This window comes from Triplophysa rosa, linkage group LG4, assembly GCF_024868665.1.
Source record: "Triplophysa rosa linkage group LG4, Trosa_1v2, whole genome shotgun sequence".
In the NCBI taxonomy this organism is placed as follows: domain Eukaryota; kingdom Metazoa; phylum Chordata; class Actinopteri; order Cypriniformes; family Nemacheilidae; genus Triplophysa; species Triplophysa rosa.
This window is the reverse complement of record NC_079893.1, coordinates 29,125,893-29,150,427: the sequence shown is the minus strand read 5'-3', so window position 1 is coordinate 29,150,427 and position 24,535 is coordinate 29,125,893. Positions and strand designations below refer to the sequence as shown.

General features: G+C 39.5%; 1 protein-coding gene across 5 annotated transcripts in view; it reads right to left on the bottom strand.

Annotated features, from left to right (window-relative positions):
* Window positions 1-24,535, bottom strand: part of grin2bb (glutamate receptor, ionotropic, N-methyl D-aspartate 2B, genome duplicate b) — a 95,296-nt gene that overhangs the window by 27,251 nt on the left and 43,510 nt on the right. For all 5 annotated transcript variants that reach the window (XM_057332494.1, XM_057332496.1, XM_057332497.1 and 2 more), the window contains exons 4-6: window positions 14,567-14,710; window positions 10,413-10,683; window positions 10,139-10,331 (exon numbers count right to left, since the gene is read on the bottom strand). In XM_057332494.1, coding sequence (XP_057188477.1) covers window positions 10,139-10,331; window positions 10,413-10,683; window positions 14,567-14,710 — 608 coding nt within the window. The remainder of the gene's footprint in view (window positions 1-10,138; window positions 10,332-10,412; window positions 10,684-14,566; window positions 14,711-24,535) is intronic.

The following is a 24,535-nucleotide window of genomic DNA, read 5'->3' as shown; positions in this document are numbered from 1 at the left end:
CAGAGGTCTCCGAGCCGGTCCTGTCCGGCCTTCCAGAGGTCTTCGAGCCGGTCTTATCCGGCCTTCCAGAGGCCTTCGAGCCGGTCCTATCCGGCCTTCCAGAGGCCATCCAGCCGGTCCCATCCGGCCTTCCAGAGGTCTTCGAGCCGGTCCTATCCGGCCTTCCAGAGGCCTTCGAGTCGGTCCTGTCCGGCCTTCCAGAGGTCCTCGAGCCGGTCCTGTCCGGCCTTCCAGAGGTCTCCGAGCCGGTCCTGTCTGGCCTTCCAGAGCTTCCAGAGCCCTCGCCTGTGTGCTTCACAGAGCCCTCGCCAGAGGCATCCCCTGACCCCTCCTCAGGACCCTCCAGCTCAGTCCGAGCTGACTTGCCCGAGGTCACTGCTGTGGCCACCTTGGCAGGGGCGGTGGTGTGCGTCTGGGTGGTACGGACGACCAGGGGGCCTCCCCTGGAATTTTTTGGGGGGTGCAGCACAAGTCTGCAGTGGCCATCCCGGTACTTCCACTCTAGGCCACGAAACCGGGGAAGCGCAAGCCGCCTCCTAGTGACGTGATTGTGGTGACGTTAGGATGCGTCCTTACCACGGCCACGGCATCCATCAGCCCCTGCTCCTCGTCTCCCGACTCCGATGTCACGGCCATGGCCACGGCACCGTTACCTGCTCCTCGTCTCCCAGCTCGGCTGACTGTCTGGCTCCCGGTACGGGCGATACCTCCGTGGCCGCCCAAACTGCCAGCACCTCCACGGCCGCCCGAACTGCCCGCACCTCCGTGGCTGCCCGAGCTACCGGCACCTCCCTGGACCCCTTGAAACCCGGTGCCGTCCTGGAGGCTCCCTGACCCTTGTATCCTGCACGAGCCTCCAGGATGCACATCCCCCCCCCCCGGTTGTTGTTCGCAGGCGAGGAGTTAATGGGGGGCAAAATCTGTCTGGTTATAAGCATTCTTCCAAATATCTTTCACTGTGTTCATTTTTGAACACTGTGTTCACTGTGTTCATCACAAGTCTCCCTTTAATATACAATAAAATGCCAATTAAATAAAAAATAAATTGTTATATTATAATCAAACACAGACCAAAAGTTTACTTCAGGCCAGGCACGTGCGTCTTATGAAACCGTGTATAAAGAATGCATGAGATTAGGTCTGGTGTAGTGTATAAACATGTAAACTTTTAAACGTATGCATTTTTAATTGAAGCAGATTATATTATTCTGGGCAGGGCCGTCCTCAGGGGGGCAACGTTGTCTCGGACCCTGTGACAAGAGGGGCCACTAAATATATCTTTACACAGCTGGGTGTATGGAGGATGCATTAATTCAGCCGCAATCCTGCTTCTGGGTGAACAGTAGATGAATTACCTGTTTTACCTCTATTACACAGGACACCATGTAATGATCAAACCCTCCCCAGGGACGAGACCACACCGTCAACACTCACACACTAACGCAAAGCACACACACTTGGCCTCTCTTTAAAGCCACGCCTATGGGAATTGTATTGCCAATAAGCTTAGAGCCAAATATTTTCATTAAAAGAGCATTTATTTATATTGTGTAAGTCTAATTGAGAGAGCAAAAAATTGAGAAAAGACAGACGAAGAAATGCAAAAATGTATTCATTATTCAATTAAAACAACATCTCCATGTAAACTGTCACAATAGTCTCCAGATTGAGTTTTCAGAGTTTCAACTCTGTAATCGAACGCAGGTTTTAACTTCAACTCCAATTAAACTTCAGTTTTCCATTTTTGCAGGGTGATATTTTTAAAGCGTAAAGAGCACGAGAGCTAAACAAACTCGCACAGGTCCACTGGCAGCAGCGTACGACTGTTATCCTTGACCTACTTCTGTGGATGGTATCGTCAGATTCTTTCTTGCCCAAAAGCAAAAAAAATGTCCGCTACCACCTTATTAAACTTTCCGGGCACCAGGTCTGCTGGCCACACAGTGAACCTGAGCTCAGCAGCCTGAGGGGCTACAATTAAGTGAAGTGGAGAATAAAAGCCTCTTCACAGGCCGCAAGCGCTACGGAGGAGTCAAACCATTACGGAGACAAACCTCGCGTTCGTGAAGAACGTACAAGAGAATGTAACTACACACTGGGCATAAGAAAGTCATTAAACACTGATTCTGCCAACTTACAGTATGTTTACAATAAGATTATATTCAAATTACATATAGAATAAAAGCATATGATGGCAAGACTGATAGCTGTAATTAAAAATCAGGCTTATTCTATTAAATATAATTTGTTCTTAACTCTTTCCTAAATACATAATACATGAAAACATTAGTATTGTGTTGTTTAAAAATGAATATGAACTTGTATTCTTTGCAGTATTCAAGGTAGGAAAACGTTTCTGTTGACCAACTTGTCCAGTTTTCATTTTCTGCAAATAAATGCAAATAGAAACAATATTGTTGTTCGAAAAATGGGAGAAATATTGTTAGTAGTTCACAGAATGAAACAAAAATGACCATTTTACGTAAACACACTCCTATAAAAAGTGCATTCAGAAAACGTGAAAATAATTTTGAAATGGTCTCTTTTTTTCCCACAGCTGTATATTTTCAAACTCCTAATCAAGTTTAGGATGACTTATTCATTACTATTTTTCTAAATTGTAGTATAATAAAAACTCAAAACAATATTGAGATGAAACAGAATTATGTTGTGACTAAAGAAAACTAAAACAAATTAAAGCTGTTATATTTTAGTGCCTTCAAACTAGCTACCATTTGCCTTGAATTGGCATTTTATCAGCCAGTTTCTTCACGTCTCACCTTGGGATGCTTTTTGAACATCATTGAAGTAGTTCCCATCTATGCTGGGCTCTTATTGGCTGCCTTTTCCTCAAATACACACACACACAGTTAAAGTGTTTGGAAATGCCTTGGTATTAACTTTTAAATAAACAGTAATTAATTTTTACATTTCAAAACAAAAGCACAAACTTTGACCTGAAAGCAATCTGATTTTCACAAAAAAAAGGGGTTAGGTACCTGTTTAACCCCGCTCTCAACCTTTATAGGGCATGTGTATCCAATCTAACCTTCTAATACCACGCAGAAGCCTTCAGCTGACCTTCAGAGGAGACCTCTGAGGCTATGTCGGGCCCTTAACCATCGCCGTACATGACCCAGCCATCTGAAAATCCCTCAATCATCTCTGACAGATCCACCTCGGAGCACGGCGGGTGTTCCAGAATGATAATATAGAATTCGGCAACGCCATTTAAATCGTCTCCATCATCGTGGAAACGGATCATTAGAGTCCTCGAGGGGTCACGGGAGCCCGATGGTTTCCACTCAGCCCACCTCATAACACCGTCATTCAAAGGCCCCTTGTGTTTGTGCAGAGCGTCCCATCTGTGTGCCGCAGGATGATTGAAAAACCTGCTCTTCCACGAGAGCGCTATAAACAAAACTATTTTCTCCGTTTCGTACTTGCGGCTACTTTACTTCTCTTCCATCTATTCTTTCGTTTCCCAGCGTACGTGAGACATTAGTGCGCTCTTATCTTTTCATCATCCTCTTCAAAAATCCACTTCATCAACTCGTCCTAACACATCTGCCTAATTAAACAAATACAGCTATCTTGCTCTCCCGGAGACCGTGTCCTCTGGGTAACGGTTGTAAGTACACCATTCACAAACAGTAAAAATGTGTTTTTACCACTTAATTGCTTGTTTTTCTCAAAGCTTTCCAGTACGTCCCAGCTATACATCTTCATAAGATGATCTCCGGGCTACGGACAGTTCGGGAAACATTATAAATGTTTAATTGAACATGTAAATGAAACCTTAACTCGTTTTATCAACGATCGACGATGCATTTGTGCGGAACTCAATTAAATGCATTAAGTCGCATCCAATAGAATGCATTCGAGCTAAGCAATGGAATTAAGTGCTTCTTTAGGTATCAGCTCGGAAAAAGGGTCCCGTATTTAGCACAGCGCATTTAAAAGAGGGTTAAAGATAGATGAGGCGGAAAATGAAGCGATCGGTTTGTTAATTATTTCAGCGCTAACCACTGTTGCACCGGCGCAACGCTTCACATTGTTTAAAATCACATAAAAAAAGAGAAAACATTTACAAAGAGAAAAGCATCTTATATAGAGAGTCGGCAACATTAAAAACAATATCTACAGTAGGGCCGTTCAACGATTAATCGCGATTAATCGCACCCAAATTAAAGCGGAGGTATCATGCCATGTCATGAATTCTGACTTCTTTACACTGTTGAACGTGCCGTCTTCTCATGCTTAACATGGTCATCTTGTTAAAAAACGAGTTGGACGTTTGACGTACACTCCCCCAGCACTCCAACTTGTTTCGGAAAGTTTTTTATGAGTCTGGATCCCCGTTTCGTGATGTGTCGCTTGCTCGTGCTGTAGTTCTATCCCACTCTCCCCCACTAGTCCAACCTCTAGCAGCTCGTGTTTTTCCGGAAATAATCGTACAGCTGTTTCTCTCTTTTATAAATTTGATCAAACTAAATACTCTTCGAAGATACGACGTATGTAATACTACTGTATAGACACTCAAGATTAATATGAGATTGGCAGAAACTGCCTGTGATACGCGATCTTTAGAAGTTTGTGATTACATTATATGTCTGTGCACCAGAGGTGTAAAGAGTACCTGAAAACCATACTTAAGTAAAAGTACAGATACCGTGCAGTGAAAATGACTCCACAAGTTACAAGTCACCAATTCCAAAACGACTTCAGTAAAAGTCTTCGAGTATCTGATTTTAACAGTACTTGAGTATTTTACTCATACTGAATGTAGGCTCAAAGCAGCACTAGTCCTCAACACTTAAGAGACACATCAGTGAAAAACTAGAAACAGTTGATTTGTGAGGTGAGCAATCACATTTATTTTCTTAAATCATAATAAGACTGAACAAATCATGGCCGACACCATAACCTACGTCATTACAAACACCCAAGTCTCATTTAATCTAAAGTGCTCATAAGTAAACCAAACTCCTTCAAAAAGGTCTCTTCAATATAACGGATAAATAAAATAATGTTAAGTAGAATTAAAAAGTCAAAGCCTTTTTGCACTGGACATGCTGGTTTGGGCCTCATGGCCAGCTGCAGTCATGTCCTCATTTCACATACACTGTTAGCCCTTACCTGCCATTTCTACAGTAATACATTGGCAACACTGTTGCCAGCTAGTTACTGTAGGTGTTTTACAGTAAACTACTGCAATGGCTGTTTGAAGATACATTTATAAAGAATCTATTAACGCACTTAAGTCACACAGTCTTAGATGAACAAGTGTAAATAACAGATGAACACAATAAATCTGTCAAGATTTCACCAGAGGAGAATTAAACACAAACATCAATAACATCTTCACATATTACAGACACCACTTTCACTTTATTTCTGTCATCTGTGTAAGATCTTATTGAGATTTAACTCTAGTTCATAGTGGTTCAATTATGTTTTAAGTCACCATTATGGCGATCAGTGTTTGCTTTGGTTGGACTCTTTGACTTTCTTGTAGCTTTAAAATGTACACTTATACAATAACACTGAAAGGGACTTTACAGGAACCGCAACTTTATGTTTGCTTAGTAACTGAAGATACATCTGAAAGAATTCAATCATTAAATAATAATAATATAGCATTTAAGATTTATTAAGATATGTTTGGTAAAGTGATTACATGTTATAATGGAAAGATCTCTGTCAGAAAATCTTTCTTTGCAATTGAGACACAGTTAGACACTTGACATACAAACCTCATCAATGGTGACAAACAATCATGAATGAGTTTTGTACTATGTACCCAGCATGCATTGCAGCATGAAGCTGTTCAGTTGATTGTCACCATTGTTGAGATTCATATGTGAATTGTTCATTTCTCTGTGTCCGACTCATTCTATAGGTTAATATTTTGTCTATATAGTGTGAGAGCACTTTTGAAAATTGAAATACTATACATTCTTTTTACTGGTTTACATCACTTCATGGCAATAGTCCCACCACATGGTCAAATTTTGAGCAAACATGTTTAGAGCACATTTAGGAAGAGTTAGTTTTAAAAATAAGAGCTTTTGTAGATGTGTGACCTACAGTAACTAGCTGGCAACAGTGTTGCCAATATATTACTGTAGAAATAGCGGGTAAGGGCTAACCGTGTATAAACCGCCAGCGATTGACATCTACCTGATACTGCACTCATATTCATATAAAGAAGCCATGTTGACAAGTTTTTGTAAGTTATGGCAAAATCCACAAGATTGTAGTACCTTCAATGCCCTGTGAATGGCAATATTAATTATAAGATAGGTGTCATGCAAAATGTAATGTGTAATTGCATTAGTCATTACAAATGTAGTGGAGTAAAGAGTACATATACTTGTTCAAAAATGTAGTCAAGTAGAGAGTAAAAGTTGCTAATATCTTTAATACTCAGTACAACTACAAAGTAGCCAAAAAGATACTTAAGTAAAGTAACTAAGTACATTTACTCCAATACTTTACACCACTGCTGTGCACTGTGCATATTTATTTTGCATTGATATACACACACATGTATATATTTCAGAAATATGTGTTTATATGCACCGACATATATTATTATAAACACAAACTATTATGGATGCGATTAATCGCAATTAATCGTTGAACAGCCCAAAAATACAGTATAAAGATCATTATATTAGCGTCCACACCAACGTTTTTTTATTCACAGTTAGACATTTTAAATGGGCACAGCCCATTAAATTCTAGTGGATCAATGTTTTATCGTTCCTCAGCTGAAAAGAAATCGCTCTGAAAGTGATCTCAATGTTATCTGTATCTTAACTGGCACAGTTGTGATGTGGACACATGCTGTAAAATTTATAGCAATTTTGAAAACTTTTATCTTCGTAATTATTTTTCTCCTTGGTGTGAACAGGCCTGGTAAGACATGGCGATTGGTCGATTGTTTTTTTATTTTTACAGCGTTACACTAGGTAACCCCGACCACAGTAAATCTAGACTAAAATTCAGCTTTTTCATATCTCAAACATCAAACATGGACGAATCTGGTAGATATTACATAACAGACCATTAGAAATGCAGTATGAGGACGCACCACGTAAAAAACAAGTTATGAGATTTTACTTTCACATTTACATTAATGCTTACATCTAAAGACACTAACAGCGGATTTAACGTAGACAATTTCTCCGATTAAATGTTCCTTGGGAATCGCACCCGTGATCTTGGCGATGCCAGTGTCACGCTTTAACATTTAAGCTGCAAGGACTGCTGTGTCACAAGCAAACGCATGAAACTCATCCACATGCTGTTCCGACTGGCAGTGAATATTTTCACACAATTTTGCAACTGCCTGTTGCTGTAAAAGTCACGAAAGAAAACCAAGGGAATGCACAGAAGAACGACACGAGGAACAGAAGACGTACATGAGAGAGCATACTGTAAGTCAAAAGAAGGAACAGGAAGACAAAAAAAAGCAGAAAATTAGTAAAAGTGGCTGCCACTGTTGTTCCGTTCGGCTTCCTAATCCCGCTCTGCCTTGAGCATTCAATTAACTCCTCAGCAGAAGATCAAATGACTGGCTAAAAGAGAGTGCGACCGAGCCTAAACGCTAATTAATACTTAGGAATCAATGCCCCTCAATACCAAATGTCAAATAAGGTTCGAGAAAGAACAGATGAAAAGCTCACTTTTGCATTACCACGGGTATTTATGTTTCCCAGATAAAAAATAACAGCCGGGCCAGTACAGACACGTGGGCGACGGCTGAATGTCAGAGGAGACATAATGGGGAAAGAGAAGCGAAAGGTTTTCAGTGGTTGACGCGTAAGCAAGGAGCTCCGGCAGATCCACATTAACAATAATACACTTTTTATTCAGTGCTGAGTAACTAAGTGAAAACGACGCTAATAATTGAACTACATTTTGCAGTAATGTGACAGTAGCTCAGCTGTTTTTAGAATAATAAGCTCCTTTAATGGTTAAGTGTGAATGAAGTTTTGTCATGTTGTATGCAATTGTGTGCATGTGTAGCTTTTTGGGTAAATGTATTAAAAGCATAGTTTAATGAAATTCTGAGAGCATTTATTCGTCCTCATGTCTATTAAAAGCTGTGTGACTCTCGTTCTTCTGTGGAACACGAAAGAAGATACTGTGAGAAATGTCTCATTGTCTCAATGTCTCGTTCATACAATGGAAGTCAATGGACACCAATTGTTTGGTTACCAACGTTCTTCAAAACATCTTCTTTTGTGTTCTGCAGAAGAAAATCATGCGTTTGATGATGTCACCTTGAGTCCAATCAAAATTGCCTGTATTAACTTTGTCAACACAGATTACTAGTTTTGTGGTGAACAATTCATCCGTTCAAGTCAGTACACACACAAAAAATGCTTAAACTGTGTTCTAAAACCGTGATGTACTGAATATGAATAAGTACCTAGCTATCGATCGTTAAAACCGTACGTTCTATATAGTATGAATACATTTTAGATATACTGCATCCACCATGCTTTATCGTCATGTGACCCGTATGCTCTTTGACCTATGACGAATTAACAACAACTTGTACGTAGGCGTTGCTAAAAACACATTTAGTCACGAGACATTCGTTTATCGATACTTACATTTTAAAAACGGACATCTGCCCTACAGTTTTCCACTATTTTTATTTGATATACTTTTAAATTTAACTTCTGCAGACCTGATTGGGCAGAACATCCGTTAACTCCTCCTCGCCAATTGTCAATCTACAGTACTGCTAGCTCCATTTCTAAATGAAACGCCTACTTTTCTATATCCAATCAATTTGCAGAGCAAGCCCCGTCCTCTATATTTCTCATTCAATACTCCATTTCACTCTGAAATACGATAATTCTGAAGTGAAGTCGGTCACCAACATTTGGTTCACCGTAGACTTTATGGTGTATGTGATGTCTCAAAAGTCCTCATGAAACCCCTGAAAGTAGTTTTATTGTACTTTTCATTTGTACTGTGGTATGTAGTGCAGCTATTTTTATCTGTAACTTGGCTGCGGGTTTAACCACTTTCAATTATGAGTAGCTTGGCAAGCTACAGTTTCAAGGTAGCTTCCGCAACACTTCTGTGTCTTACTCTCTTCTGTTTGGCTATTTGCCGCTCTCAGTTTCTCTTAAAGGTACAATACAGCTTAAAGTCAATACAGGTTTACTCTTAAAGGGACAGTTCACCCAAAAATAAAAATTCTTTTTTCATTTACTCACCCTGGAGTTATTCCAAATCTGTAAACAATTTTTGTTCTGATGAACACAGAGAAAGATATTTGGAAGAACGCTTGTAACCAAACAGTTCTTGGCCACCATTGACTACCATGGTAGGAAAATCGACAAAGGTAGTCAAAAGTGCCCCAGAACTGTTTGCTGTCCTACATTCTTCAAAATAGAGAAATGTGTAAAGCATTTTCTCCTACTGTGGTAGTCAATGGTGGCCAAGAACTGTTTGGTTACAAGCATTCTTCCAAATATCTTTCTTTTTGTTCATCAGAACAAAGAAATGTATACAGATTTGGAACCACTCGGGGGTGAGTAAATGAAGACAGGATTTTCATTCTGGGTGAACTATCCCTTTATGGGTCCAGCACAACTATAACAGAATGTTGTTCAATCTAGGGTCAAAGTAACTAGGAACTTAGATGTGATATAAGTTGAGACAACCCTTAGTATACATTTTTTTGGTGATAACATACTAACGCCTCTGAGCAGCTGTTTCCAACCACGTAACTGCAGCTTTAAATACTTCAAGACCAAAATATGTGATGGACAGAAATCTTAAATCTACCAAATGTTTGATGACACATCATATCTGTAATCTGTAATAAAATCTAGAAAAAAAAGAAAAGAAAACCAGCTCTCACAAGACTGTATAGATCTGGCAATGCCATCTGGCTCATATACCGCCTGGAACGCCATCCACGTTGTGTCTGCTTGTTTGTGCACCTGTCTAGGGGTCGTTCACCCCATCAAAACACTCCATTAGTTCGGAAGCCTTTCCGAGCAGATGTTGTAAACGTGCGCGCGCCTGCACGAGCGCCTGTGCGTTTCTTACAGGTCCAAGATGTCGGCGTTTGAACCCCGGCACCCCGCTAAGCCTGACTCACCTCAGCACCTCGTTGGGGTTTCCCGACTTGCTGCCTTTCTTGTCAGGTGTGCCGTGGCATCCAGACTTAAGCAGCGTGTGAGGACCCCGATCCAGCATCATTGTAGAGGTTGCCATGGCGATTATGGCTACAGCGTCACGCACACGAGCCTCCAGGCCGTAGTCCCACTCGTCGTAGGAAACGGAGATCAAACCTGAGATGAACGAAGCATGTTTTAATATCAAAATGTGTTTTGTTTTTTCACATTTTAATGGTTCCATTTGTTTCTTTGTACCTGTTGGAAAGACGTTGGGTATATTATCAGCGTCGCCGGTCACCAGCGAAGGTACGATCCAGGTGTAACCGTAACCCGTGAGGCCCACAGAATGTGCCACCTCGAAAATGGTCGTGGCTTCTTCTTTAGTGCAGTACAGGAGGATAACAGGACTTTGGAGCTTCTTCATCTGGTTCTGGATCTTCGAGTCGCCGTCGTCGACCGACATATCCAGCAGCAACACCTCCTCCAGCTCCCAGCCGACAAAACTGTTCTCAATGGTGCTCCGGATCTGCGCGGCGGCAAAACAAAGAGAAAGACAATCAAACTTCTCGCACATCCTGCTGCCTCCAGCTCTCCCGAAACCGCTCTTTGATATTATCTTCATTTAAAAAGAAGAGCGAGTTGAAAGAAAGAGAGAGTGACATAGAAAACAAGAGAGAAAGTGTGCGAGAGAGAAAGACAGAGGTGGGGGAAAGGTAATTATTTATTTAAAAGGTGCGGGCACACTACGCTTTGAGCATGCAAAATTACACCGCAACCAATTTCGGCAAAAGGATATGATGTCATGCTCTTCCGTTTTAATAAATGATAAAGCCCAAATAACCAACAGGCTGGATAAGGAACATACAATTTTAAACTACACTACTTCTTTGTTTCAGCACGGCGAACTGAGCAGCTTTAAAGTTTTGTTTTGTTGTACTGAATGGACAATCTACTGTTCACAGTTACGTAAAATCTCTATAGGTCAAATGACATTTAGCTCAAAATATAGAGACACTTCACCCCTAAGTGAAATTTCTTTCATCATGTATTACCACTCGTGTCATTTCTACACTTTACATTTACATTTATTCATTTAGCAGACACTTTTATCCAAAGCGACTTACAGAGAGTTCAGGGAGCAATAAGCGATAGATTTCAAACCTGTATGACTTTCTTTCTTCTAACACTAAAGAAGTTATTTTGAAGAACGTTGGTAACCAAACAACACTGGTCCTCATTGACTTCCGTTGTATGAACACTGAGACATTTCTCAAAATATCTTCTTTTGTTCTCCACAGATAGGACACAATGGTGAATAAATAATGACAGAATTGTTGTTTTTGGGTAAACTGTCTCTTTAAACTCTTATATTGTACTGGTGTGAATGCACCTTTTGGAATGTAAAATGAAAAGAGTAATCCTAATCTCCTTCAGAAATGGCTAATTCAAACCAAAACCAAACCAACATTTCAACATAAACTCGTCATGACCACAAAACCAATCTCTGTGCTGCCGAGTCTGTAGAGAACTGAGAAATTAAACTATATTTCCTCATAACACATTGCTCTTCTCACACATGTCTACTGATATGATCTTGTTTTTACAGGAATTACAGTACCCACAATTCAGCATGTTGTACGTTTCTGTATGGCTGAATATTCTGAGCCATTTTGACAGCTTTGTAAAGCGCACTGACATAATTATTACACAGACACCGCCACATAAATGTACTGTAGCATCCAGCATTGCAGCACCACCTTTACCAATGAGGGAACAAAGGAGACAAATGGCACAAATCCAGCATCTGGAATTGCCCGAACCCATGTTGCATTCCCAACCGGCAACAGCACACAAAAACACAAACCTCAGAGGTAGAACTGAACCTGGCTGCTGTACACTACAAGAACATCAAAAACCTGCTGCATGAACCTCTTCAATATGTAAAACCTCCTCTGAATTACACTGCATCACGTGGAGCTCAGTCTTGAGTTAGAGAACTGTTTAAAAAATGAAGTAGTTTGGTTTTCATGTTATTTAAGTTCAATTTTTTATGTGCTTTTCTCATTTTATTTTTTATTATAATTTTTATTATGGCTAAAAGGTTTGGTTTGGTTTGATTTACTTTATTTCATGTCTGGTTTAGTTTTTATGTATTTCCAGATAATATATGTCTGTGCACTGTGTATACTATAAACACATGTATACTGTATATTTAAGGAAAAAATAATAATAAGGAATAAATGTATATATTTATCATATATAAATATTAATATATACATGCAATATTTCATAAATATATACATAAATACAAAATAAATATGTACAATGCACAGACATATATTATTGTGTAAAAACAAACTTTTATTCTGGTTGCGATTAATCGTTGCAGCCCTAAAATCATTGTATTATAAGACATTCTGAACATTGTATGTACTTGCTCAATAAAGTGATTTTTTTAACTGAAAAAGTTATGGATTGCAGATTTAATAAAAACTTCACCCTAAAATCTCTGTTTTGGCCGTCAACTGCCCATAGCTGTGCCCATACCACATTATTTAGGCTGTTAAGATGGCAGAAATAAAAATGGCAGAAACTGCTATCATTGAGTTTGTATAGCAGACCAAAACCACAAATTGTGATAAATGACGAGTAGAAGGATGAAATCGGAACAGACAGAGCTGAATTTGAAAAGGCAATCTTGAAGTAGCATTAGTTTCAATAGAAGCAAAGCATACTGAAGATCGGGGAGAGGACAGGCGGATTAGTTCTGCGTACAGAAGAAAGAGGAGAGGAAGTGAGCATTACTGGAGACTGAGGCATTGGCAAACTCCAGATGATGAAAGAGACAAGAGCTGCGACGGCTGGCCTCCCGATGGGAGCAGGAATATTGGAATTAGGATGTGAACTGGACCAGCTAGAGATTCTGGAGTTAAAGGGATTGGGGCGAACAGCAGCGTGGTCTGTGATATCGATCTCAGTTTGGTGGAGCTTTTGAATAGGCGACTGTTTATATACACCTTACTGAACCTTATGAGATCTTCCGGTTAAGAATAAAGTACGAAGAAACAAGTACTTTATAGATTTCCAAAAACAGTATTATAGTAAAATACACCAATGTTTAATGAACAGTCACATTTATTGGTAATAATTATCATAAGTCTTATAATATAAAATACCAACTTGGTGTTTTAAGAAAGAATGAGCTGATGTGTGTTTATCTACAACGATTTATACAAATCTTATGCAATCTGTAGCTTCTAAAGTGCTTTATCAATCGATATTATTTTGACTATAAACCTAGATACTAATGGAGACACAGACAGGCATTTGTCAAAATGTATAAAACCACTAAAGGTTAAATAATACATAATTTTAAATTAAATATAAGGACATATTTTCTTAGTTTATATTTCCTAAAATACATCTTTTACCATGATTAATAAAAAGTTATTTTAAAAGTTTATTTTTGCTTCTGATCATTTCATTTTATTTACTGCATTATAAATATTGTGTAAAATAATACTCAAATATATTTATTCTTCTAAGAAAGACTTCATCTTTCTTTCATATATAATTATTATTTATAATAATAATCTTAAAAAATTGAAGATCGTAGTTCGAAAAAAATTGTCCCTATGATTTGAAGATTTTCTTGCCATAAAAATATAAGCTCACCTAAAAGATTTAACACTTCTTATTAAACATTTTTAGATGCCTTGCAAGCACTGAAGTTTCTTTCAAGAAATGCAAATTAGTTGGTTTTGGTTCTTTTTTTCCTGTTTCATCTTTACATATGTGTGAAACACTTGTTACCGAGTTGTTTGCATAAAGGCTATAAAAACTTAAAACTGCATTTATATAAAAGAGAGTCTAAATAAACATGATTAGAATGTGGATGTTTTTCAACACCATCATATAAACCCGACACTAAAAGTGCATTAGTCTCCTTATAAAATTAAATTTAGGCCAACAATTTATAGAGATGCACCGTTACTAAATTTCTCCACCGATATCTGCCAATACCGATTCTGCAGATTTAATTAATATTTCTTAACGTTATTAATTCATATAATGACTAATATTATTAAACATCAAACTGGTGGTGTTTCTGAACATTTTCTATATACAGAGCACAAATTCATTTCATTTTCCTGTCCTCTTTCGATTGACAGGATATATAAGCCCCGATTATCGGTTGTTTTAAAACTATCGACCGAAACCGATTATTGGCCGATATATCGGTGCATATGTAATAATTTACATCATTAGACCTAAAGAATACTTAATGTCTTAATGTCTAATAATGTAAGATTATGTAAGATTATTGGGCCGTCATCTTTATCCACTGACGGACCAATGGGAAAGCTTCACAGGAACTAATTTGAAAACTTAAACCAAAAAATCCTCACCCGGTTGACAAAGTCCTGGTATCCAGGGTAGTAGGTGGTGACGATGGAGAATATGTACCAATCATACTCCTCCATTATGTTAAGTATAACAGAGGCTTGCTGCTCTATAGAAGGACCAAACTGGAAGAACATGGAATGGTCATCCTGAAAAAAACAAAGACAAAGAGATGTTTGAGAACACAAAAGAATCAAGCAAACCATGTTACAAGAGAACATGCAGAGCACCGTCATATAGTTGAGTTTTTAAATGCACGTATGATACATAGAGAGACTGAAAGAGAATGATTGATCAGGCAAATTCTCATCCATGAGAGAAAAGAAACAAGCCCAGCAGCAGCGCGGTACATCAGATCTAACATCTGCGGCATCAAAGCATGTGAACGAGACCCAGATTGCCCCCTTTACATCTAAATGGCCACTTCACTTCTAAAACAAATGCTACATCTCATGCTGTTTAAATGTCAAACAGAAATAACAGCAATGCATCAGAGATAAATGATATGTATAAATATATTGCAAATGCATAATTCTTCATCTAATACAGTGTATACATCAAGGCTATTACTATCCAAACAAGCCAATAAAATGTGATGTCACGCACATATGCATAAGTGGTCACGTGAATGCCCGTACAGTACATTGATGTATAGATCTGTACAGCCGTGTAAATGATTGTTGTGTGTTTGTGTGTTCATGTGTGAAGTCGGTCGTGGGTGTTTGCCATGTTAGTCATGCCGCATGGCGAAATCTTGCCGTCTCTCTCTCTCTCTCAGGTCTCCGCGCTCCACTCAACATCAAAGCCACTCCCTTGAGGTCCGCGATGGGCCGATCAGTTACCTTGATTCGGCTTTAATGAGGTAACAACACTGACGAGTGTGGGTGTGAGGGGGGGGTGGATGGTGGACCACTGGCATTTGGGACGCCCCCGTAGCCAATCTTATGAGGGCCTCTAATGACGTTATGAGGCCATCGTATTACTTTTCAAATCTGCCTGTTTGGAGAGTCTCTACTTCATATTCAAAGCCAAATAAACGCAGCCAATATAAGGCACGATTTTACTTTAAAGGAAATGTTTCACCCCAAAATGAAATGGTCTCACAATTTAGTCACAAATTTATGACTTCATTTAGTTTTTTAGTAAAATATCCATCACTTTGTATACAAAGGGACCAACTTGCCTAAGCTGCAAAAAGCACATACATAAATAATTAAAGTAATTCAAAAGCGTTTTTCTGAAGCAAAACGATAGGTGAGTGAGAAAACCAATACTCTTTTGTGCTCATTTATTAAGTTATCACCGTATCTGAATTTGGAGCTCCTCTGGGTTTCAATTTGACAAAATAAGCTTAAATAAAATAAACAAAATAAAAGTGTGTTTTCTCTCACAAAATGATTCAGAACACATTTATTAAACCACTATGGATTACTGGAGCTTCTTAATTTTGGGACCGATGTATACATAAAGTGACCAAATTTAAATAAAGTGAGGAAAAAAATTCTCCCTATGAACAAAATACAGCATACAATTGCAAAAACATACATATCGCTGCTGTCCTTCTCAAACCTTGTATCTCCTTATTTCGTGAATTTTATTTTTGGGTTACATAATTCTGTAAGACGCACATAAACAGTCTATGTATATACTCAAACAAAACATTAAGTGTTTAATGATTCACGAGCACAGCAGACCAAAGATGTGAAGATGCCTTTCTGTCATTTAAAGGCTAGAGCAAAAAAAAAAGAAATCGCTCAATAATTTCTCTCCGATTTATACCACAGATAATTTTTTAAACGTACAGTATTATCTCCAGTGTTAACCCACTGAAGACTTTTATAACAGTCTTGCACTCTTAAAATAACAGAGATCCAAAAATGTGAACAAAAAATAGGCCGAGCAAGTTATTTGGACAAATTTTATTTAGCACAAGATGCAATCCCCACAGTCATATTTCAACCTAATGGATGCTTAACAGGCAAGGAATATGTGGTGATACAGCGATATGCAGATTAAAAAATATATAAATAATTCAGGCCATTTCTCTTAAATTGTCTCCTTGCAGATATTTGACAAAGGCTCAGACTATGGTTTTCATCTTATCCCATAGGAACAAAAGCTGTTAGCAGGGACAGACTCCCTATTCATGCCAATTGTTTTGAAATTCAATGTCGACAGCACGTTTGGATGTGCTTTAAAAATGTTGCCTTGTTTCAACCCATGGTTGGGTCAAATAGACCTTTTTAACAAATTGACATTTTAGTTCATTTAACCCATCTATCCCTCTTCAGTCCGTCTCCTCACGGCGCCATTTCTGTCGGGACCACTGTCGTCAATTACTTAACAATAGCATATATTTAGTTTGGCGGAATGAAACTGTTCTGGGCAAACTCTCTGCCCGTCCATGCAGCCTTGCATGGACATAGCAGGAGCGCAGCAATACATGTCCCCCCACCTGGGGAACCAGAACAGTTCCTGATGCGTAACAGGATTAAATGAAAAGATCTGAAGATACAGGCAGATAAGGAGGAGATGGGGATGGAGGTGGGTTTTAAGTGCAACACGATTAAGCAGCTGATAAGGAGCAAAGAAATGCAACTTAAATAGGATGCAGTCTAGTGTGTGTTGTATGACTATTGGTTAACGTTGATTAGCTGCACCTGATATGATCGGCTGATGCAAGCTGAACTCACGTGACCTGCCAGAACTAACGCTACGCTTGATTTCAAACCTATCACAGACACACGCGCCTCACAATGGAAGTGAATTAGCAAACCTTCCATTTAGCACAACGGAGCGGCCAACCCAGTACTCGATACGGCCCCACACGAGCGGCAGGGATCTAATCCAGACCTTACATTACTCTCCGCTCTCCAATAATGGAGACTCTAGTGTCCTGCAGAGGCAGTTTATAAAGGAAGTATCTTTAATATTCGATGCTGAGGTCGTAACATAAAATAAGTTTCACCGCCAGCTCTTGACTGCTCGGGGGGTATAACAGCTGAGCTCTCGCCATCAGCGACTCCGCACCATAACAGCGTGTTATTACGAAAGAAAGGCGACGGATTTGGAATAGGAGAATCGTGTGTGTTTAGGAGAGCATGCGAGGAAATTCAAATGCTTCATCAGCTGATCAGCTGTGATGGATCAAGCGGCAGGGTGAGGGCAAATAAAAAGCCTTTCACAGGAGGGATTTCCGGTTTTAACGTGTTTGATCATTCGATGTTTCCATTATCACGTGAAAAGAATCATTTCGGTTATGGTAAAAGCAAATAGGCCTATTCCAGATTTACTTGACGCATCACCTGCTTTGTCAACCATGTAGAATTTTACGTTGTCATGAATAAGAACACAATGACATGTACAGAGAACCGTCACACAGAATTATGAGTAAGGGTGGTATCGCCCATGGCGGTTTCGATGTTACGTCATTCTCCGAATTGTTCAAATCTGTCCACTGCAGACATCATATATTAAACCAGAGGTAAAGAAAAATACTCCTCGAAGGCACGTCTCCTGACACATGCATTGAAAAGCTTTGATTTAAATTCGCCTCGTCACACGCAGCTATTAAAAAGTAAAATACTACTAATAAAATTGAAGAATAATTATTAAAACCAATGATGAGGTCCCAAGGTCTTTCTAGCTAACTGCGCTCGACCTGATTTTGCCAAGTGGTTGTTGTCCTCAGGGCAACATATTTTGTTGACCTAAGGACAACATTTTTATAAATAAAACCTAAACCCACACCAAACCCCAACTCTAACCATAACTTACCCCTAAAATCAGAGGGAAATGATAAGTGAAAAACAATGGTCTAGAAGCACCTAATCCTGGTTGGAAGATTCAACTTAAAATAAACTGTAAACTTATTTCTGAAATCTGATTGGTTGATTTAAATGTTGTCCCAGGGTCAACATGATGTTGCCCTAAGGATACTAACCACTTGGCAAAAACAGGAGAGCCAGCTAACTGAGTCGCGTAAAGAAAGACGGACACTCGCTCTGCAGAAGGTCACTTCACCCAAAAATGAAAATTCTGTCATCATTTCTTCACCTTCGAGTTGTTCCAAATCTGTATAAATTTCTTCGTTCTGATGAACACAGAGAAAGATATTTGGAAGAATGCTTATAACCACAGATCTCAACACCCATTGACTACCATAGGAAAAATTACTTTATCTCTTTTTGTTGTTCTGTTGAACACAAAATAAGATATTTTGAAGAATGTAGAACAGCAAACAGTTCTAGGGCACTTTTGACTACCATTGTTTTTTTCCTACTATGGTAGTCAATGGGTGTTGAGATCTGTTTGGTTACAAAGCATTATTCCAAATATCTTTCTCTGTGTTCATCAGAACAAACAAATTTATACACATTTGGAACAACACGAAGGCGAGTAAATGATGACAGAATTTTTAGTTTTGGGTGACGTATCCCTTTAACACAACTGGCGGCAAAAGCAAAATCGAAGTTAAAAACAGATCCGCTTAAGATCAACACGAAAATGCGCTGATTAACGGTTAAATTGGAATTATATACAAAACAAAATAAAGTCAATGTAAAGTACTGTAAAGGGGAATCCTTATAGAACTGATGGACACTGAAGAATGAAAATCCTTTCTTCATTTACTCACCCTGATGTCATTCCAAACCTGTGTGTATTTCTTTCTTCTGCAGAACACAAAATAAGATATTTTGAAGAACGTTGATAACCAACCAACATTGACCCCCATTGACTTCCATTGTATCAACTCAAAACCACATTTCTCAATATATCTTCTTTTGTGTTCCACAGAAGAAGAAAGAGTCATATACCGGTTTTGAGTGGGAAAATGATGACATCCTTTTACGTTTAAAACGATTTTAAAACTTTCAGTGCATGAACTGGCCTTGAATGTTGAATGTTATATAATTATCACAGATCCAGCAGATCAAGCAACAGAAATGTTAGAACTGTAATACAGTACTAAAGAGCAACGCTTGGGTTGTACACTGTACAATTGGCTGTGATGACTCATAAGTCACGCAAAGGGTTTTAGAGAACAAATGGAAGAGAGAGAGAGGGAGGCACGAGACACAGAGGAAGAGCGGGAGGGGAGTCTTTCTCATAACCGACGGAGCGGTTGAAGGATTAGAGGAGTGGTGGGCAGTCACAGTTCACCTCTTTCAATCTTCTCCTATTGTGAAATGTGTCACATAATTAAGACGATCCTTTAATAGAGTTGGTGAACCTTTATCTGTGATATCAACGCAGTATTTCTTTTAATGTCACTCTAAAAAGTAAACAATGTCGGTAATGGTCTTGAAGCCATTTCACACAAAAATATGATAATTATGACTACACTCTAAAAAGTGTTGGGTTGTTTTGGACCCATGCTGGGTAAACACTGGACAGACCACCCATGGTTGGGCAAAGACAACCCAGCAATTGGCTAAAAATAACCCAGCATTGGGTAATAAACCCAGCAGTCCAATATTTACCCCGTATGAGTCAAAAACAACCCAGCACTTTTTAAAGTGTATATACACTGTAAACGATGCTGGGTTATTTTCAACCAGCGTTGGGCCAAAAAGACACAAACCCTGTCATTGGGTTAAATTAACCCAGAAAAAGTAAATATTTGACCCAACAATGGGTTGAATTAACCCAGCACTTTGGGTTGAAACAATCCAGGTTAATTCCTACCTTTCTGACCCAACGTTGGGTTGAAAGTAACCCAGCCTTTTTAGAGTTGCGAGTTCAGAAAATCATTTAAAGCTTAAGATAAAATCAAAGTCCACACCACAACTATTGTATAATGATAACGATACAGAGGAACGATAACGTTAAGATCATATTCACAGTCATTTGTTTTCTAGCTGATGAACAAAACAACATTGATAGTCAATCAAAATCCAGTCAAATTTAAAAGGGCTAACACATTTAAAAAGTGAAAATGCAGCACGCGAGCGTAGAATAAACATAACACTATATATTCATTCTAAATAGACAGTAGTTATTGTTCTTGGTGTGAACGGACCTTAAGACCAAAGGATGGTGGTTGCCTGTCTTTAGTTTGAATGAGTATTATACAACCACAACCTTTTTTGAAAGGCATTGCATTACACCAACATACAAACAATCATCAACATCAACAGAGTTACATTATTTCAACTGTAGTTTTGACCATTGTCCCTGTCTACTAATCTCCTACATTGTGTTCACCGTCCAGTCCTTCGCAACTGATCAAATAAATGAAACTCAAATCAATATTTTGATTCAATATTTTCAGTGTAAGTAGCTGGATAATGTACAGAAATGATCAACACAAAGTACACCCCATCACCTTTTCTGGGTGTATTTCGTGATAACAACTGGCCGAATGCACATTATGGCTTTTTATAAAGCATTCGCACAAAAGCACTGTAAAACACACGCGGTTACACAAGTAAAGCCATTCCTCCTTCATCTTATTTAAAAACACATTATTTCCCCAGACCATACACGATCAATAGGCTCCGCCGAACATCCAGTTGTTCATTAAGAACTATTTTTCGAGCCGCCGTAGCCCTGTTACAAATAAACACTATACTGTAACTGAATCCTAGTACTCACAAGTTTTCCAATCACTGGCAATTTCTCACATCAATTTAAGTGATCTCAAATCGAACCTTTCAAATTGTACTCGTATAGACGTTCGCATGCCGGTGTTGTATCAAAATCCGACTCCCCGTGAAATTACGACTCCCCTGTTTTCCCCTACGAAGGTTAGGGTTAGGATTAGGTGTGGGGGCGGGGCGGGATTTAGAGATAGGGACCAATCACAAAGCAGCATCCTAAGTGAATGAACCAATCAGAAGTAGGGGAGACAGGGAGTCGAATTCCGGTACAACACCGGCCAATGACATCACCTGCCTGCCCCACTGTGTTTTTTAAACTACACCTCTGTTTCCTTTAATCTCCACAGAAATAATTATTTTCATCACGCCGGACCCTCGACACACTGTGCACAATCATCAAATCTTTGTTAAGGGGCCTCAATCTCTAATCAAACCCATACTGAATTAATTACATGTCACGTATGACACGTAATTAACTTGAAACAACCTTAATTCCCATTATACGCCTCCCCCCAACCCCCCACCCCCCCCAGGCCCTTAAATCTAATTTTTATAAAAAGCCCGTCTTTGATTGAAACGCGGGGCTATTTCCGTCCAGCAGAGATAATTCCTATTATTCTCCCCCCGTGCATCTCCCTCCCTCGTCTTTTTTCCCGTGGCCTAGAAATCGAGGATAAGCGGGAACGAAATCAGCCATAGGTGTGAGTGACGTCTAGACATCTCTCAACGGTGCCGAGAGCCCACGGTGCATCTGCCCGCCTGTGTTAATCAACATCGTGGAGGTAAACAGTACCGTAAAAACGTCTCTGAACTCTCCTCGCATTTACTTCCATCGCTCTAAGCAAATATGGATGATACACTAATGCACATTGCACGCCGAGCACCGTAGCCCACATACAAGCCGAATCATAGGGTGTTGATCGCAAAGCCTTTTTGATGGAGCTTACAGTCTGTCAAAGCGAGGCGGTAACGGTTTAAGAGTCTGGTCGTGTGCGGGATGAAACGGAAATGACGATTTTATTGGTCGGCGCATCAGAACAACACTCGTGGATGCTAAGTGTTGCAAACAACTTAATAAGTTAACGCACATGTGTCAGCCAGAGGCGATGGCCTAAGTTTCTATGTCAGAAACACAATGACCTCATTTTATTTCCATTTTCTCCCTCTTTTTCAAGTTTTCCTGCCTGCGGGCCCCTCGGAGGGAAAGGAGAGCAAAGGCTTTCGCTCCCTCCTCTCTTCTCTGATCCTTCATTCGCGCTGTTTTTCTCCTGGAGAAAATGAGACTTGCTACCAGGCTCATTAATTGTTGAAACTTTCTCCTCCATTATCCGTCTCGGCCCTATCATGTCTTATTCTCCTTGTCACCGGCAGTGTCGGTCCGTCTCCCTGTTGTCTTTTAACTCGGACTTTATCTGCTCTTTTCTCTACTTTATGTCTCTTTCCGTGGCGAAGCCAATAACACATTTACTCCAAAAACCCCTCATCATTTCCCCGACTCCTCCGACAAAAGCAATTGTTCTGTAGGAGCCACTAAGCGATTTCTTTCGTCTCCCTGTGCAGTAAATGCCAGGGAGGAACATTTTAAATCAGTTCCACAAGAGTGACACGAACACGGTTTGTTGTATAGACGGGCTACGACATGTACTACAACTCCAAAAACATGTTATTATGTGCAGTTCTGGATTCAATTTCACACTCTCACAGTGTGTCATACATGACCCGATGTCTAACAGGTGATTACGTGTAAGAGGTTGGGTGGCGTCCGGCTTTGTTCACGTGTAATGGAGATTCGCGCAGGTACCTTCAGTATAACACAGACACATGTGGAAATATTATGAAAATATAGACAAATATACTGTATAACAAAAGCCACCTCCATTCAACTACCTGTCTGCTTTATAAAAAACAACTGAAAAAGTACAAGTACTTAAGATTTTTTTAATATTATTTTTCTAAACAGCATTTGTAAATTGATGTTTCCCGTACAGCTTCTAAATTTTCTAAAAATTCCAAATTTATTGAAACAATATCAGTCAAATAAAATTAAATCGAGGGCTCGTGAATTGACATCCATCCCTAGTCTCCACATTCACATTGGAACAATGATGTTTATGGTTTCAGACGCCGGTTGTTGTCTGTAAGTTAAGGAATGAGGTCTCAACCCAGTTTGCTCAGAGCATTAGAAGCAGACCAAGAGGAGTCACCGCTGAATTTAATGAGACCTCCTTCATCTCAAAGATGTTGTAGATAAGTTCCTCTTGGCTCGCTAAGTAGGCTTGGCATGTCGTGAAAAGAGAATACATTGCTTTCCCTTTCGCTACAAAAAAACCCATCTCTCTAATTCTCTGTCCCCATGGCCAAATTTCAACTACTTAATCTTTTACTCTGAATGTGTAATGTTCCAAAAATTACCACCCATTTATTTCTGTATATAAACCAGAGACTTTGTTGTCCAATATAATTATGGGCCGCACCAATAACTCAAGCGCAATAATGAACATTCAATATTTGCGCAACTAACAATTCTAATACGCCAAGGACTTTTCTGGCCCAGAGATTCACTATTAATGCGGTCGGCAGGAAATGAAGTATGAATAATTGAAACCTAAATCTCTTCATTCATGTCACTAACACTAATATACCGTAAGGACAAATCCCACACCGTCCACTGTATACGAACGACAAAAACGTACACTGATTTCTATTATTTGACATCTCTATTTGACAGTTTGAACTAATAATTCGTTACATTTATATAGCGATTTTCTGCGCACTCAAAGTGCTTTACATGGAAGGGGGGAATCTCCTCAAGCACCACCAATGTGCAGCATCCACCTGGATGATGCGACAGCAGCCATATTGCGCCAGAACGCACAAAAGCTTATTGGTGGAGAGGAGACAGAATTACAAAGCCCATAGGCCCTTTTCACATGACGTCGCGGTTCTGCCGCGAAGCAGTGTAGCATTACTTCCGCTAGCGCCTCAGAATGGAGTTCACCAAGTCCCTTGCAAAGCTGCCACAAATACGGTTAGATGATGTATAACATCTTGCAAACAAATTTTCGCTTACGACAAGATCAAAGCTAGATTAACGATACAAATTCTTCGTTGAACAGTACCTGTTTGATTATGAAGGTAAGTGTTTTGTTTTAGCGAAGGTGCTAGGATAAGTACTTGAATACGTGTTCTGTCCGTTTTTTTTCACTGTTGTTAAATTCCAGCGCGACGGCAAAACGGAAGTTCTTCTTCTTCTTCTTCTTGTTTGTTGCAAGACGGATGTTATGATACACTGCTTTGTGAAAAGGCGGAAGTTAAGTTACGTCATTGTGAAAAGGGCCTATTAGTACATATAGGGATGATTAGGAGGCGATG